The following is a 17,380-nucleotide window of genomic DNA, read 5'->3' on the forward strand; positions in this document are numbered from 1 at the left end:
TCTCTTACAAAAGCAGCATGTGCTCAGACAGTGCAGGAAAAAGCTAAATAATTTTATTCTGATCCTAAACATCCTAACTAACCAAATTTGTTGTTGCTGTTTGCTGATGTACAATGTAGCTATGAGACTATGTGAATGAAATTGAGAAATGATTGTCATCAGCCTCTTGCAAAAGCTGTAATTTTGCTTAGCTAGAGGCTCTATTACAAGAGACGTGACTGTACATCACTACTGGCTTTGAGGGATTGGGAATGAAGAAGCTTGCAAATGACAGAGCTCCCTTTAAAGGATGGGCAGCTTAATTAGGAAGGTTATAATGTTAACTGTGGAAAGCATAATATCAACTTCCTAGACCCCTAACAAAAGCAGAGGGCTGTGCAGTGCAACATTTAGATGCTTTCAGAATCTTCTCATATCTAACTCTTGAAAGTATTGAAAATCTTCATATGAAAACTTCTTTAGAAGCTGTTAATCTTTGCTAGCCAGTGCTAGGCTTCCAACTTCTTCGATTATCTGAAAGTGCATCTGGCTGACCACACCCTCTCATTCATGCTGTGAGGTTGTATGTGTTGATGTTCTAGAATGAGTCTGCAGATTTTGAATGCAGAAAATGGAGAAAACATCAATGATGATCTAACAGCAGAAGACTCTGGCTTTTTCTTCGCACCACCAGAACCTACAGGGAGACCTTCCATTCTACGCCTGTCCCAGAAAGAAAACTTGCCACCAAAAAGTGTGGCAAAAGCTATGAAGGTAAACTCTTGCTTTTGTATTGATTATATTCTTTTGCCTTCCATGATCTCTGCTACTGACTGCAAATGCTATTTGGAGCTTGAAAATACTGTGTTCATGTTCTTCCTTTTTCCTCCCCCCCACCCCTTAAAGGTAACCTTTCAAACTCCTCTAAGAGATCCTCAGACTCGAAAAATCTTAAGTCCTACTATGACTGACAAACTTGAGACTACTTTCACGCTTGATGATTGCAGTGAAGCCTTGGTGGATGATCTTTTATCTGCACCGATCGATGTTGAGTAAGTAACGTATTCACTGCTAGTAGTATTAGCAATGTGGGACATACTCAAGTTAATTTTTCCCCATTATAAACCTGTATGGTTAAAATGTAATTTTGTGTTTTATAACAAAATGTAAACTGCATAAAAGGATCAAAATTAATGCTGATTTTGATGCACAAACTCTTTTTCGAAGATAAAATTTTCTTAAAAGTAATGACAGCTATCTTGGTTGTAATATTGAATACCAAACTCTATTTCTAACTTCTCAGTAACTGATTTCATAGAGATGACTTATGATATGGATAAATAGTTTAAGAGAAAAGAGACACATTAGGCAGAGAATACGAAACTTGTTTCCTACACTAAGGTTTTCATGCAAGGCTACAACTATTCTGAAGGTGAAGTCTTAAAATTTCTCCTGTATGTTAAGTACAGTTTTATCTCCTTAGATTTTTTTTTTCCTTAAGATAAATCTTCTGAAGGGTTAGCTTGAATTGACACCTTGAGTCAATGAGTATTAAAAGAAAATCTAGCAACACAAAGTGAATATAACATCAATCCCAGGTATGAACAAGTTTATGTGCCTTTGTAGTCTAGCAGCCTGGATCTCAAAGTAGCTTATGGTAGCTGTCTAGAAAAGAGCATGAAGTCTGCAGTCTTACAATTTGGGGTTTTGCAACTCTCCTTTACTAGAAATATTGTTATAGTGATATAATAATATAATGTTATTTAATAGGCCTCTGCATATTTTTGTTACTGACTTTTTTAGCCCCTTTTTTAAACTTGTATAAACACCTGACATCTATAATTCCCAGTGACAAGAGGTCTCAGATCTTAGCTTTGTCTTCTGCAAGGAAATCCATCCTTTTGCTTGTTTTTAACAACCCAATACTTTCATTTGACCCCTATTCTTGTTTTTGGGAGGAGGAGAAGGGAGAAAGATGGGACTGATTAAATGTTCTTTAAATGTATATGTTTGCTTCAACAGATACCTTGCATGTATGCTCTAGTTTAGAAATGTACTTCTGAGCTAGCCACCACAATTAAATTACTTAATTGCCTTTATGCTCCAAATTTCTTGCTCCCATGAATAAATGAAGATTTAGTACATACGAGGTTCAAGTGAGTGAAAAGGGCTAGCACCGAGTTGGTTTCAGATGGGGCATAATTATGTGTCAAGATACTGCTTTTACTGTACATGTCCTTTCTACTTTTAAAATGTCAGGATTTATTTGTAGTGAATAAGCTACAGGACTGGGTGTTGCTGAAGGGTGTCACTTTTGACTAGTCTCAAATAATTCAAGTTTCAGGCTGGTGTCTCGGCCCTGACTGGCATTTATTAGGTTAAAGACTGAAGGAGAATGGGAGGGGCCTGAGTAGTTGAACAAGCCTGGGGCTGAACTATTGCAGGGAAGAGGCACTCCAACCGGGTGAGAAGGGATTCCTGAACTCTTACCTCCTGCCTTCGCTTTCGGGTTTATCGAAGTGGTGTTTTTAGTGAGTGGCTTTTAATGGTGGTCTGTTTTACAGCAGATATGGGTGGCGCGTAGAAATAATAACTTTACGAAGGGACAAAACAATGGGAGGAAATCCTGTTTCAGGAAGTAATGGCTTAACTCTCTGTAGTCTGAGGCTAAGCCTTGAAGGTTGAGTAGAGTTTGGGGAAATAAAGTGGAGAGCAGTAACTTGTAGAATACCTAGCAGTAGCGAGTACACAAACTGTTTCTTTAACCTGTTTCTTCTGCTAGAGGATCTTAAATTTTCTCTTACTGGAGAAGTATTTTCTTGTATACTGCTTTGCTCTTTGGATCTGCTGTTGTACAGTTTAGAGTGCCTGAAGCCCAAGTTCTGTTTTGGTATGTAGGCCTGTATAGATGAAATGCTGGTGCATACTTTCAGGGGAAAAATATCTGTCAGAATGACCAAAGTAATGACTAGAATGGGAGAACCTGAATCATGACTTGGTTTGGTCCTAGACTTGTGAGTCTTGTGACTCATAGATGAATCTACATGAAGATGTACTACTAGCTGTGGCTGTGTTTGAGTTGCTTACTGTTAATATCTCCTCCTAAGCAATGTATAATTCACTGTCTAGTGAAATGGATGTCCATATGCTGTAGTGAATAGAGCAGTTTCCAGTGATGACTGGCATAAGGTAACATAGCTGTGTAGAATAGATACCTTAAGAATACTGACTAGCTTCAAGGATTCATCTCCCTATAGTTCATGACTATAACTTCTGACGGTTAGGTGGCAACTGAATGCTTGCTGTTACAATATTATTTTGCTGTCAACTGCCTTATGTAAAAAAAAATTGGATTACTCTGAACATACAAAGCTACTTGTAAAGATGATTTCAAATGTTGTCAAAAAAAGCTATATCATGTATGATCCGAGTTTTTTTTTTTTAATGCAGCATATGTCAACAAAAGACTGAAGCTGAGGCAAATAATACAGTGATAAGTACACAAATGCCAGAGAAGGTCAGTGCGGCTCCTTACCCAGATGATGAGATGCCAGTGAAGAGTCAAGGTTCCTACAATCTTGACTTCGATAACTTAAATGACATCAATCCCTTTCAAAGTTCAGTGCAGTTGCAGCATTCTCCTGGAAATCTGCAAAAGTCTTCTGTAAGAGCATCTATCAGCTCTGAGAACACTTCTGAAAAAGTTCTTCTGCTGGATGATAAGGCTTCGTTTGCTTCAACCACAGCAAGTACAGAGTACTCAAGTGAAGAGAAGCCTCTTTACTCTGGAAAAGAATCTGTATTGAGAGAGCTGGAGTCTAACAAACCCAAGCTGTCCCCTAAGCAAGCAATCAGTGACTCTGTGCAGGATGTGAAGTCTGCTTCCACAGATGTGATCCAAATTGATAATTCAGTGGGATTAGCAGAAGCACTTACACCTGCACAGTTATCTGGCAATTTAAGTCACAGTAGTTCTGGTGTAACTAATTCTAAAACTGGGGAATCAAAGCTTCAGAATGTTTCAGTAGCAAAAGAAGCCTCTGTGAAAGAGTCAAAACCTGCAGAAGAGCTGACTGTCTCCAAAGGGGAACCTGCAGAAAAGCCTGATGCCACCAAGGCTGGACCAGTAAAACTGGAATTTGACTTTGATGACACCACTGCTAGAAAGCCACCTCCTAAGAAACTAGGTAAAAGACCTGGAATTAAGCCACCTTCCAAAAAAAATCCTATTACCAAAATGAAAACAGAGACTACTGAAGTGCAAAATAAAAGTAATGTGGAAGATGAAATCCCTGTTCCCAAAGCATCTTATAAGTTTGACTGGGACAAACTTGATGATCCAAACTTTAATCCATTTGGAGGAGGCTCTAAAATTTCCAGCTCACCTAAATGTTCGAAACCTAGCCCTCAGAAAGTTCACCTGCAAGAGGAACAAGATAGTACGTCATCAAGAAGGGAGCTTCTTCCAGTGGAGCAGGGTAACAGACCAAGTACCTGTGAAACTCTTGAGAAGAGAGAACCCAGAAGTCTGTAAGTAAATCTCTAGCTGAATGTAGAAGCACCCTGAACTGATGTGAGGAAAAGATAGTTAGATGATAGCTCTAACTAATTGATTCCTTCCTTCTTGACTTGCTCCCTCGAAGGCTGGCTGAGTCTGTTGCACACTGTAACCTTTAACACAGTATGTTGCAACAGCAAAGATCTCCTTGGGGAAACCATCCTGAGGTGGCTTGCTCTAGGCGAAAGATGTTCTTGAATCTGGAGGAATGGGAGGGAGTAGGCTTATATGGAAGAGTATTAGTACTGTGGTCAAGTGGCTCCCCACTCCTCCAAGATCAGAGTAAAACATGGAGAATCAGGTGACTGCTGCTGTCTTTCAAAAAAAAAACGTAAGTAGGCAGCAGTGTTGCACATTGCGCAGCATGTGAAGGGACTAAGCAATTCTGTTTTCTGCTTAGTGTCCTGGCTGAATTCTGCTGTGCTGTGGCTTCCTTGCACGTTCTTGGTATCTGAATGCTATCTCCAATAAAAAGGCCTGTCAGTAAAGTAGCTTTTTTCTTAGCACCACATAAAGCCTTTTATTTGAGAATGGGAGATGCTGTGTTGCCTTTCCTAGAAAGTCTAGCTATTAAAATGTCAGCATTACTATAGACAGCCAGGTGCTTACCAGAACTAGACTAGTATGAGATGTTCATTTGACGGAAACGTTTGCTGTCTTGCTCACTGTGTGACATGATCAGCTACTACTTACCAAGGTGAAAATTTAAGTTTATACTGTCAGCAGTAACTAAAGTATTGGACTTCTCCAATGAAGTTCTGTGCTTTGCACCAATAATCACTGCATTACGTTGGGAAGAGTAGCAGGCTGCTTGTAATTCTGTTACAAGTTAAACAAAATGACTATTTTTAAAAAAAAAATGGGCTTAACAAATGGGAATAAGAGAACAGTGTTAAGTGAAAAGGAATAAGTGATACTATTGTGACTTTCAGCTTCCTGGATAGCTCTGCTTCTGATGGAGGGAGAGCTTTCTGTCACTTAAGTTGTCACCAGACAAGACAGTGAATTTACATCCCCACCCTCCTTAAAGCTTCCTCTACTGTGGCAGTGGAAACTCTCAAATAAGCTTACTTTGTTCAGGGCTTCGGTATGTCTGGTAAATAGATTTCAGAACTGTCTGTGTGACTTGAATTTTGATTTATTTTTTTTTTCCTCTAGGGAAATCAGTGAACCAACTGTGGTAGAAGACAAGCCAAGAACTCAAGAAGACAAGCCAGGAGTTCAAGCAGAAGCTGAACTTCCAGGAGAGATAACCATGGTAAGGCATAGGAAAGATAACCAGGTCTTACTGAGTTGTTCCATGAAAGAGTTCTTTGACTTAACCTTGTCAAACTCATGTTTGATATTTTGTCTAAGAATTAGTGTGTTTAAGCATCTTCAGCAGCTCTAGAATGAATATCAACTGTGCAGACTTGTCTTTTGAAGGGTAACATCAGAGACAGCCAAATTGGTACCTTGGTATTTAATATCTTTTTTTTATAAACAGTCACGTATAAGGACAAATGTAAGGGCGTGGACTGTAAAAAAAAAAAAGTAACTCCTGTATAATGATCTGTACTCAGTGTTGGTAGTTTAGTTTCGATGCCTGTGAACTCTTGATTTATTATACTGGCTGCCCAGCTAGTTTGACAAACCAATTTGATCATTATTGTGATTTTCATTGCATTTAAATCATTATTTTAGCAGTAAAAAGGATTGTGTTTTTCTCATCAGGAGAAACAAATGAGCCCGTCTAAAATGTCTCCAGCTAATGTCCCCTCTCAAGATAATTTGGTTTCTGCTGACAGTGGAAAAAAGTCAATGTCTGTGGAAGAAATTAAACCTAGTTCCCACAGAACTGCAATAACAGCAGATGAGCAGACAGCTACCACTGAACCTGAAGAGCTCTTCAGACCATCATCGGAAGGTAAGGGCATTTCTTTGGAAGGGACTGGAAATGTATTGTTACAATAACCTCTGTGTATGTACTTCTCTACTTCAGTTTTGGTGTTGATTCTAGTTTTGTCTCTCACTTTGGTCTTGTGAAAGGACTGTAGAACCTACAATGACTAGCAGGGGTGGGAAGTGTACCTAAGCTTATTTCTAACTTTCTGCGGATTAAGGTAAATTCAAAAAGCTGGCTGTTAGCATTCAGCTGCCTGCGAGGAGGAAACTTGGGCTGAGGTGGAAACAATGTTAGAGTTTCAGTGACAGCTTTGTGCTGAAAAAATGCTCACTTAAAATCACTTCTGGTATTAAGGACTTTCTAAATTGAGAGCACTAGGGCTGTGCAACTGCTTGTATTTGAGTCTTGTAGGTTACTGCAGGCCTTAGCACTACTTGAATGCTGATTTCATATTGCAGTATGGATCATCTTTCTGCACTTGCCTGCCTGTCTTGAAAGCTTACTACATAGCTGTGACTTCACCAACTGAAAGGGTTATTCCTTATAGGAGCACTGTGTGGAAGATGAGCAAATGGCTTGACTGCAGTGCAGTCTGTCACTTATCTTAATACTTGAGTGGAATCAGTGTATTAAAAAATAGCTAGGACTTCATTGTTCAAATCTGAGCTGTCCGCTAATTTTAATGGTGAGATTGCCAATCTTACTCTTTTGTGGGACATTGTATGAGAGAGTAGAATATCTGAGCGTGCTTACCACTTTAACCATAGAAAAAGATAAGTTCTTCAACTGTATGTCAAATTCTACATATTCTTACAGGTATTTGGGGACAAATAGAAGCTGTACATTTGTTTAGCTTAGAAATCTTTGCCTGATTTTTTTTTTTTAGGACTAGGTAGGAATACAATATTTTTAGCAAATGAAAAACTAGAGCTCATAACATGGAAGCAGGGATATATTTGCTTTATACACCTACCAATGTGTTTCTGTCTGTGAGTGCTTCACTGTAAGACAATATGACAATATTGCGTCTTCATTGTATCATTTCCTTCTTTTCCAGTTTTGGGAATGGGCACAGAAATAGACTATCTGGAACAGTTTGGGACTTCCTCAGTAAGTATGACATTGAAATGTTTGTTTGCCTCCCTGGCAGAGGGGAGAAGAAAGGAAAATGAAACTGTCAAGCCTTAAATGTTTTCATGAAAGAACTTCAGTTTGAATTTGCCCACAGAAATATAGATTCTATTCAGAAGGAATGTGTCTACAAGGCAGAGCAGGGAGTGCTGGTGGAAGGAAATACAGTTATAAGCAATTCTGCTAAGGATCAGGGGTCTTATGCTTTCAGTTTGCAAAGGTGCTATTTTTCTTTAATAGCAGTGAAACTAAGATGGATGATGTTTCACTTCTCTGGCTACCAAAACTGCAAGAACATAGAGCTTTGAAAGTGCAGGATCATTGTTTTGAAAATTTTTTTCCTCAGCTCTTTTGTTTTATGGGCAGTTCCAGGAAATCTGTCTCTAAATTGGGCATGTTGTGTTCTAATTGGTTTAACTTAGCTATTCTTTCTCTTACTTTGGTCCAGAGTAGGAGTGGCTTTGAATATACAGTGAATACACTGAATTGAAGTTGTTTTTCGATCTTGCTGTTTGTCCTTATTGCGGTATGAATAAAGACAGAGAGTGACATACACTGCTCATTTGGCTTACAGTACTATCTTCCCCTTTCAGTGTTGTCTGCTGGTTTTGAATAGTTCGTAAAAGTTTGCCCTTTTGGTTCTGTCTGTGAGCAGATTGAGTTCACTTGATATTACATAAGGACTTAAGCGTGTGGGCACTGAGTTCTCTTATGTAATTTTTCTCCTGAGAACAATGCTCTGGCCACTGAAGAATAGTCTCACCCTCTCTCCAGAGAATTATTTTTGTGTGTGTGGGATGTGTGTGTTATGCTATGAAGCAGCATATCTGCCAGTTTATGCCTCTTGCCCCTCAGTTCAAAGAGTCTGCCTTGAGGAAACAGTCGCTGTATTTGAAGTTTGACCCTCTGTTGAGAGACAGTCCAAGAAAACCAATTTCTGGTACTATTGAAACAAATGTGAATATAATGACAGCTCCGCTTCACTGTGGGTAGGTATTGACTTAGTTTAGGCTATAGTACATAGCTTTACAAAGAAAGGCAGCACTTGAATATAATGGTGTATGCTTATTCATTTTCAGTCCTGTTGCTGATTTAAGTAAAGTGCTTGAGGAAGCTGAAAAGCCTGCAGTGAGTCTTCAAAATGAAGAAAAACCAAAAGGACTAGATCTTCTGGGAACATTTACAACTTCTGGAAGGGTGTCTGGAATGGTATCAGGTTTCATGCTGACCTTCTGGGAAAGGGATGGGCTGGGTTCTAGACTTAAGACTTGTTCTAAGGATTGCAGAATACTTCATGCTTACTTAAACTTTTATCTTAAAAACCAGGTTAGATACTCACTTATATCAAAGTTGAACTTTTTGGTGGACTTAGTATTAAAAACGTTTTTTTTGTGGAAACTGGTGGCATTGCATATAGTCTAGGAGAATTTGAGTTATTCTTAAGAATGCTTTAATCAAGTAGTCTTTTTTTGTGCAGCTGAAGCCACAAAATTTTAACTGCACTGATGGGATGAAAAGCAGTTCTTTGATTGAACTTGATGCTCTACAGTCTAAGGTTTATACTTTGAACAGCCTTTTAAGGACAAACTGCTGTGGGCAGATCTGTTCAGAAACAGTGCCTTTTTTACTGGTGGGGAACGGTGTGGTGTCATCTGCTTTGTTCCTAATAGCTGTAATTGGTGGAAAGCAGTTTCTGTTATACCTTAAAGATAACTATGTAGTTCTAAAAGATATCTATAAAGTGAGAAAGTTATAGTAACAAATTATGGAGGTGTTTTGGTTGTTTACAGAAAATATGTTGACTTACCATCAAATAATCTGCATATAGCTAATCAGTGACACGAAAACAGGAATCTGTTGAAACTCGGGCTTTTTTCTCTTCGCAGGGCACAGATCGCCTAATTCCAGACTCCCTGACTAGTGATGTGCCTCCACTCCCTTTTGCTGCTGCTTCAAACACTGCAGTGGATGCTATCATAGATGTACTAAAATATAGTCAAAAAGACATGGATGCAGCTGTTGATCTGGTTAAGAGAGAGGTATGGTGACCCTTCCAAAGCAGAGCTTTGCATAGCTTTGAAAGTCCTTTGTATTTAGATTTTTCTGGTATAAATCTCTATACTTGGTAATTGTTTCCATCCTACTAGACGTAAGCATCTCATTCTGAATAGCTTTCTGTACGCTTGATAGGAGTGTAGGTATAGAACTTGTCAGAGCTAATATCTAAGGAAATATGGTGAACTTCGCTATTAGTCAGATTCTGCCTTAAAACTGGTCAGTATTAAAAAGCATCCATTATCAGATGGAATGATTAGGCTTAATATTGGTGATCTGAATACTCTTTATTAAACTAGGCAGGAAATGCCTCTTCGTGCCAGCGGGAGGGAGTGGCTTCTTCTGATACAATTATTTCCTTAAAACAAGTAAAGCTATAATGCCAATTCAGTGCAGTGATCAGGTTTTTTTGTGTGGGATTGGGCACAACAGATGTCCAGCTAATAAGTGAGATCTGGAGCTCACTATGGAGGAGAAAAACATGAGTGGAGGAGGGAAGAAGTAGTTGATGGGATTTCAAGCGTGTTCTGTAGCTGTCAGAAACTGCTTTTGAACCTCCATCATCTTACTGATGCAAGAAGAGTTATGTATCCCCTCACTTCAAAAACTTGAGTACTTGAGTCATTGTGGCTTCTGGGTTATGTAACCTTACAAATACTGAGCAATGTAAGAGGCGTATTTAAGCATAAATGTCCTTAAAGCTAATCATGGCACTTCAAAATTAACTTCAGAAGGAAATGGAGCACTCAAAATTCCTGACTAGCTATACTGCAGGCAGTGACCCTAAAGACACCAAACAAAGATGACCTGTGATTATTTGCTGCTTAAGTTATTCTTTCCCTTTAGAGTACAAAGTTACTAGTTTTTTAGGAGTAACTTTTGCTTTGTCATTTAGGAGGACACTTTTACAGAGCACACTGTCTAGTACAGGAAAACCAGTGCAGCCTTGACAGGGGACAACTCTTACTGCGTTGATCTAAAATGAAGGATTTATATAATAACAGGGAGTAAAGCTTGTGATATCTTAAAATTGGTGCTCTAATCTCTCGTTTTCAAAGAACTATTTTAAACATGCAAACATAATTGTAGCAAGACAGGTGTGACTGGATGACTCCAGCTGTGTGTCACTTAAAGACAAGTGCTTGGAATTACTATATTAACCTGAAAGGAAGACAGACAAAATTTTAAGTTTTACTTTTTTGGTGAAACAACTCAAGAGTGGGAGTAGATGGGGGGGAAACCTATTTTCCTTCTGGGCGACTACAGCACTTCATGGAAGCATGTTTTGGTTTTTGGGTCTGCTGAAACAATTCTCTTGAGTTTGCAAATGAAAGTTTCTAACAGGTTTCCATCTTCACACATTTTTGCTCTTGTACCATTTGTTTCTAGCCTAATTATTGTTAATTCTTTCTCTTTATATTTTGGTACATTCTTTTTTTACTTGTGCCCTACTTCCTGTCATCTGAAATATTACAATATACTTATGAGTTTACTCTAAAATAAATATTGAAAGTCAGTGTACTATAGTATACTGTGCTTTGAGGGGAAATCAGCAGTAGTCATGTGCTCTTGCCTTCTCTTGTTTAAAATTCTGTGTTTTATGTATTTTGGGCCCACACTGCAGTCAACAGTGTTACAGTTCCTAATACAAAACCCAGGACAAAATTAAGTTCATGGTGTTTGCACAAAATGTTTAGGAAAGAGATACTGCTTGATACGTTACTGTGAGTTCTGCTTTAATTCAGCTGATGTGAATCAGCTACCATGTTTCCAAATTTAAAGACATCTCAGTTCATTTAAGAATAACCATACCTATTAACATGGTAGGCTGAGGATTGAGTGTTGAATATAAATTACTCCAAACAGTAACTTGACTAGAATAGACTTCTGGTATTTGTTCTTTCCTGTGTTAAGATTGGCAGATTTGTGTGGCTTTTTTGTCTGCTTGTAGATGAAAGCAAATATGTCACTTGAGAATATTACTTCTTGAGAGAACAAGAAACAATGGTCTACATATACGATTAGTAAGAATAGCCAAGGCGTTGGCTGAGTTGGCTCTGATCTTGCCATTTGAAGAGATACTGGTACATTGAGTGGGAATCATGTATGTGAAATCCACATATCAATCTACATCTTAATTGACTCAAATTTTTAATGAAACACTTAATTTTGATTCTGTTAAACAGTTAGAACTTATTTTTCTCCATATCAAGTTGTAAGTATACCTAAGCTGCCCTTCAGACTGTTCTGAGTATCAAATCTTGTATCTCTTCCTGTGCAAGAAGTAAAGGTTTACTTTTTCCCGTCAAAGGTTCAAGAGAAACAGCTGGAGAGTCAAGAATGGAAAAAGAAGTATGATAAGCTTCATATGGAATACAAGGAAATGGGGTATGAATCTGTCCTGACTTTTATGTCTACTTATTTACTGCAGCTGCTTTTTTCCAATTTATGTTCAACTTTTTTAAATGTGTTTTTTTTAGAAAAATAGTTGCTGAGTTTGAAGGAACAATAACACAAATGATGGGTAAGTTCCATATTTACACTTTGAATGGTGTGGGGTGGGGCATGCTTAGCCTAAGGTTACTAGCTGAAGTTAGTGCTCTTTCATGGCATTAATATTTCAAGTGCTTCCAAGGTGAGTGTAAGGTTTCAGACAAAGCAGTTAAAGGAACACTTTTTTGCATATTCATACAGACACACCATCACTTGGTACGTAATAATGACTTCCTGAATCAGGCATTAACACATCTAACTTTTGCTTATTCTCCAGTGGAATGTGAGCTGTTGGTTTATTAAAACTGGCAGATCCAGTTGTCTGCACCTTGTGTTTAGCTGTTTATTATCTGACCTCATTTAAGTGACAAAATGTCAACAGGAGTTCTGGCTGGACAGATCTGGCGTTTGCGGCTTCAAAGCTGGGAAAACATTCTGTGAAACTCTTGTTGTATAAGTACATCTTCCTAGTTCAAAGCTGAATAGCCAAATCTGTGCCTTGCTTAGATTTAGTTCTTTAAGGCGACTGAACATGTCATTTTTTTGTGCTTCTTTAGGCCTATGGGAAATATAACTCAGGTATGCTAACAAAAACTTGGCCTGAAAGAGTTTGCTGTGCTAGTTTGGCTTGTTATCCCAGTCTCCTCCAGATCTTCCAGCTATTGTGTATATTTAATGAAAATAAATATTTTTAGATTCCTTGCCTCTATCAACACTTGAGGCTCCTGTTATGGTACACTCGAATGTAGTATTTTGACTATGTTGCAGGAGAAACAGTGCTTTGGGTATGCACCTTATAATCAGTTTTTAGTGGCCTTAGGGTTGGTGTGAGGTGGTATGTAGCAAATAAAAAGAATGTGACTGCTTCCTTAAAAGCAAAGATACGGTGTCCTTTCAGAGGAGAGGCTACATCATGAAACCCTTTTTTGCTTAAGAGGAAGAATTGAAGGTGTGGGGGTTATCTGTCCGTACTATGGAAGTAGTTCTGTGCTAATGTAGTTAACTACTATGGGTGTAACCCTATTAACTCTACTTTCTTTAGAGGATGCGCAGAAGCAGAAGGAATTTTCAAAGAAAGAAATGCAGAGGATGGTGGAAGAGAAGCAACAAGTTATTTCAGATCTGAACTCTATGGAGAAATCTTTCTCTGAACTCTTCAAACGATTTGAAAAACAGAAAGAAGTGCTAGAGGGTTACCGCAAAGTAAGATGCTATAATGCAGATAATATCCTTCCAAGATAAATGAGACTTAGTGGAGAGGAAATGACAAATTTCTAGAGCAGCCATTAATTAGCTAGTATACGTACTACGTGTAAAACCAGGTGCTAAGTTCTTGTTTATCTAAAGATTAAAAAAATTGCTAGTTTGTTATATTTAGTGGCTGGCTTAAAGTATGATAATGATCTCTCTGTTAGAAGCCAAAGTTTCTTCAAACAGAAGGAAAAGCTGTTTCTTGCTGCATGCATATCACTTTTCTGATCATCAGACACACACTGTTATGTGGCAACAACTCCATAAAGTTAGCTTGTTTCCACTACATCATGCTAAATGGATGTTGAAGAGGATTTGCTATTACAAGTCAAAATGACAATAGTTTACTGAGTGTTTCTAGCTTAAAAAAAAAACACACCCAAAACTTGGTGAAGTCAGACCTTCATTCTGCAGCATCTTCAGAGACTGGAGGAGTGAAGCTAATGAGGAGCATAAGCTATGGTTTCTTATTGTATTAAATGCATAAAAAATGATTCAGTTGGTGTTTAAAACAAGTGCCTTCAGATGTTTTCCTTCAGTTACCCTTTACTGTCCTGTATTTACTCAAACTTAGAATTACCCTGTTACAAGTTTCATGATAGTCTAGGTTTGAGGGACAGGCATAATGTCTGTTACAACTTAAGTTTCTGCTTTACTAACACGTCAGGCTTGCTTCATCTTGTGTCCTTTCTACCTCTCCACCCTAAATTCAGAAACCTTTTCCTTAGCACAGAGTTAAAGCATTCCTTAAACAGAGTTTCTAAATTCAAGAGCTAGAATTAGTAAGGAGTCTTAGCACTTATTTCAAACAATTCCAACTTGCTATAATAGCTAATAAAATAAGGTGAAATAGTGTCTGTGCCTACCAAGGTGACTTTATTGCTGTTAATGTTGGATTCATTTATGTCAAGGTCCAAAGCCTGAATCCTTCCATGGATTCTCTGAAGCAGTTGGATTTCTAGCTATTTTTAGTACAATTGCAAGCTAAGACAAAGCTGATTTAAAAAAAACTAACAGAACACACAACTGATTTGTGACCTTAGTTTCAGTGACCTTTCCCCTTTAGTAAATTTGCTACTAAATAAACAGTATATTGGGAGGGAAATGGGATGAATAAATCTTAGTCTGCAAAGTTAAGAGTTGAAAGGGGGAGTTTTAGTCCCTGTATAGGTCAGTAGGAGTTCACAGTTGTTCCTGTTACTCTAATGAATAAGTACTGCCACTTTGGTGTAGTCAAATAGCCCATTTGTGAATTTGAGAGAGTCTTCCATCTACTAACACATAAAAAGCTAACTAAGCTTCTTTGTTTTGGGGCAGAATGAGGAAGCTCTGAAAAAATGTGCTGAAGAATACCTGGCTAGAATTAAAAAGGAGGAGCAGAGATATCGGGCATTAAAGGCACATGCTGAAGAAAAGCTGCATCAGTAAGTAGACTGTCAAGAAGCCAAGTACTGGGAGAGAAATATATAGTTTTCACAGCTGCTGCAAAATGTGATCATTAATACTAGAACTTTGCTTGAAACATTCTTAGTTTAGGGATTAATCTAAAATACAAGCATCTAGTGTGATTCTATGAACGGTTTTGCTGTGCTGTCTGAAGGGGATGTAAACACCATCTTGTTCTGTTTCAGAGCAAATGAGGAAATTGCCCAGGTACGAAGCAAAGCTAAATCGGAGACTGCAGCACTGCAAGCCAGTCTCCGCAAAGAACAAATGAGGATCCAGTCTTTAGAGAGGAGCCTTGAACAAAAGGTCAGTCAAAATGCCATGGGTGAGTCTCTTCAAGCTATTGCCTTAGACTAGGTCAAGAACTACCTTGTACCTGTTATACCTGTCACTACCCGTACTTGTCTAGAACTACCAGTGCTAGAAATAGGCATGCTAGCTGTGCTGGTTTTGATGGCTGCTGTCTTGGCAGGCTTTGGGAAGTAGGCAGTGAAACTTAAGGCATAACTCTGTTAAGTCAAGACTCATCTGTATGTTTAGACTTTTTTGGAGCATAGGCTTGTTCCCATAGGTAGGTTGCAGAAGTGATCAATCCAGGCTACTGTGTCAGGAGGTTATCTGAACTACTGAAGGAGTTGGTGATCTAAAACTTAAACAGGTCCCAGAGTAGAATCTGGGAATGAATCTTGAATAACTGTCTGGTTCAGCTTGTTCATAAACATAATTTGTAAGCCATTAGCATTAGTACAGACTCTTTTGTATTGGCTGAACTCTTTCAGTATTGTTGAGGCCATTAATCCTTGTAATTGTATTGTTTTATATTTCATAGATAAAGCCTTAGAATGTTTTGTAAAAGCACATCAGTTTGCTTTGTTAGAACACTTCAAAGGAAAATTTTCTCAGGGTTAAATGTCATTGCTGGAGATGCATGCTATTCAGTTTTACTGCATCATGATTGTATTTTTGCCAGCATTGAAGACCCAAAAATAAATAATGCTGACATGTTCCTGTTAGGGGAAGTCCTGTATTTGTGTTCAGGCTTATGGCTAAGGTTTGCATGGCTGAGGAAACAGTAGGCCTGTAACTGGAGAGGTAAGACAAGCCATTTAACACAGAACTAGTTTTGTTCTTGTTATAAATACAGTAACATTTTAGATTAAGAACTCTTATTAAAATGGACCATATAAGGAATTATACAAACTGGAAATTATTGCCACATGTCAGTAAAAGTATCAAAGTGTCATCCTACAGAGTTGTCTGTCTTGAAGATTAAAATGTAAACTGTTACCATCTTGAGTTTCAGTGTATCTAACAAAGACTTTGAGTCTGAAAAGTCTTAGTTCCCTACATCAATTGGTCTCCATGTTTTATGGTAAAATCTGTGGAAGAATTAGAGATAGTGTAGTGGATTCTGGCTCATTTCCTGAGGCTCTTAAGGGTGCCGTGTGACCTTCTACAAAGTAGACTGTCCTTTAGAGTAAACTTGCTTGAGTCACTGGCATGTAAATGGACTTTCTATTCCATGTATTGGCAAGTGTGACTTGTTGCAACTGGGCTCACTACGTGGATGTGGCATAGCTTAGCCATACCTGAAACTCTTTTCTTTCTTCAACAGACTAAGGAAAATGATGAACTAACGAAAATCTGCGACGACCTGATCTTAAAGATGGAAAAAATTTGATAGCTTAACTGTCTTGTAAATATGTCTAGTCTCTCTGACTTCCTGTCTTGTATGTTCACTCACTTTTTTAATTATGTATGTGGGGAAAAAATAAAACTCTTGATTTGCACTTATCTTGTATGTTATTGGCTGTATGTTTTATAGTAAATGTCAATAAACTTAAGTTCAGTTGCAGCTTCCAGTAGGTAATGATGTCTTGTGTAACATTTTCACATGTCAGTCAAAAGGAAAACTTACAATTGTCTCACCCTCAGTCTTTTCCCTGTGTTAAGAACACCAAGGTTCTGTACCCATCACCTGGCTCTGCTGGGGAGAGTCAGTGTGGGCCATGTCTCTATTTTGCACTTCCTGCTGTCTTGCTTAAACGTTCCAAAGTTACAAGATTGTAATAAAACTTGACCTGTCACGAATGCTGTAAAGTATTTAGTGATGTAAAAAATTTGGAACTTCAGGGTTTTTATTTTTTTAAAGGGGAGCTGTAGTGATTCTGTTTTTGCAGACAAGCTAAGCAGGGTACTGAAGAACAGGACAGACTTGCTTGCTGTTTATCTCCATGACTTTTTTGTGTGTGTCATTAGTCTGTCTGATGCTGTTGACTTTCCAGTCACCAGGTGAGAGCTCCCTGCCACTTGGCCTGTAGTGGAAGGCCTTGAGATATGTAGGCTGCAGGTCACAGGTTATGATGAAGTCAGCTTTAATTAGGGCAATAGCAGACATCTCAGATAAGCTGCTGTTACCTAACAGACATTAACAGGGTTGTCTCATTGCAAGCTACAGCTTTTTATTTCTAATATTACTGGTAACAAGTAAGTCATTCCCTTACTTGCCTGACTGGTAGCTGCATTTTCCTCTCAAGAGCGCTGTTGCTGCTGGGTGTGCTCTTAGCTCTACTTGGAGCCCT

At 38.4% G+C, this 17,380-nt stretch overlaps 1 protein-coding gene across 1 annotated transcript; it reads left to right on the forward strand.

The window, feature by feature from the left end:
* Nucleotides 1–582: 582 nt before the first annotated feature.
* Nucleotides 583–16,590, forward strand: TACC3 (transforming, acidic coiled-coil containing protein 3). Its single transcript, XM_009700316.1, has 15 exons — nt 583–753; nt 886–1,031; nt 3,430–4,509; nt 5,696–5,795; nt 6,251–6,443; nt 7,480–7,532; nt 8,409–8,542; nt 8,633–8,750; nt 9,440–9,592; nt 11,920–11,996; nt 12,089–12,132; nt 13,144–13,304; nt 14,670–14,776; nt 14,984–15,104; nt 16,414–16,590. The coding sequence occupies exons 1-15, from the start codon at nt 583–585 to the stop codon at nt 16,477–16,479; spliced, it is 2,724 nt and encodes a 907-aa protein (XP_009698618.1). The 3' UTR covers nt 16,480–16,590.
* The last annotated feature ends 790 nt before the right edge of the window (nt 16,591–17,380 follow it).

Source organism: Cariama cristata, unplaced genomic scaffold (assembly GCF_000690535.1).
Source record: "Cariama cristata isolate BGI_N322 unplaced genomic scaffold, ASM69053v1 scaffold3055, whole genome shotgun sequence".
In the NCBI taxonomy this organism is placed as follows: domain Eukaryota; kingdom Metazoa; phylum Chordata; class Aves; order Cariamiformes; family Cariamidae; genus Cariama; species Cariama cristata.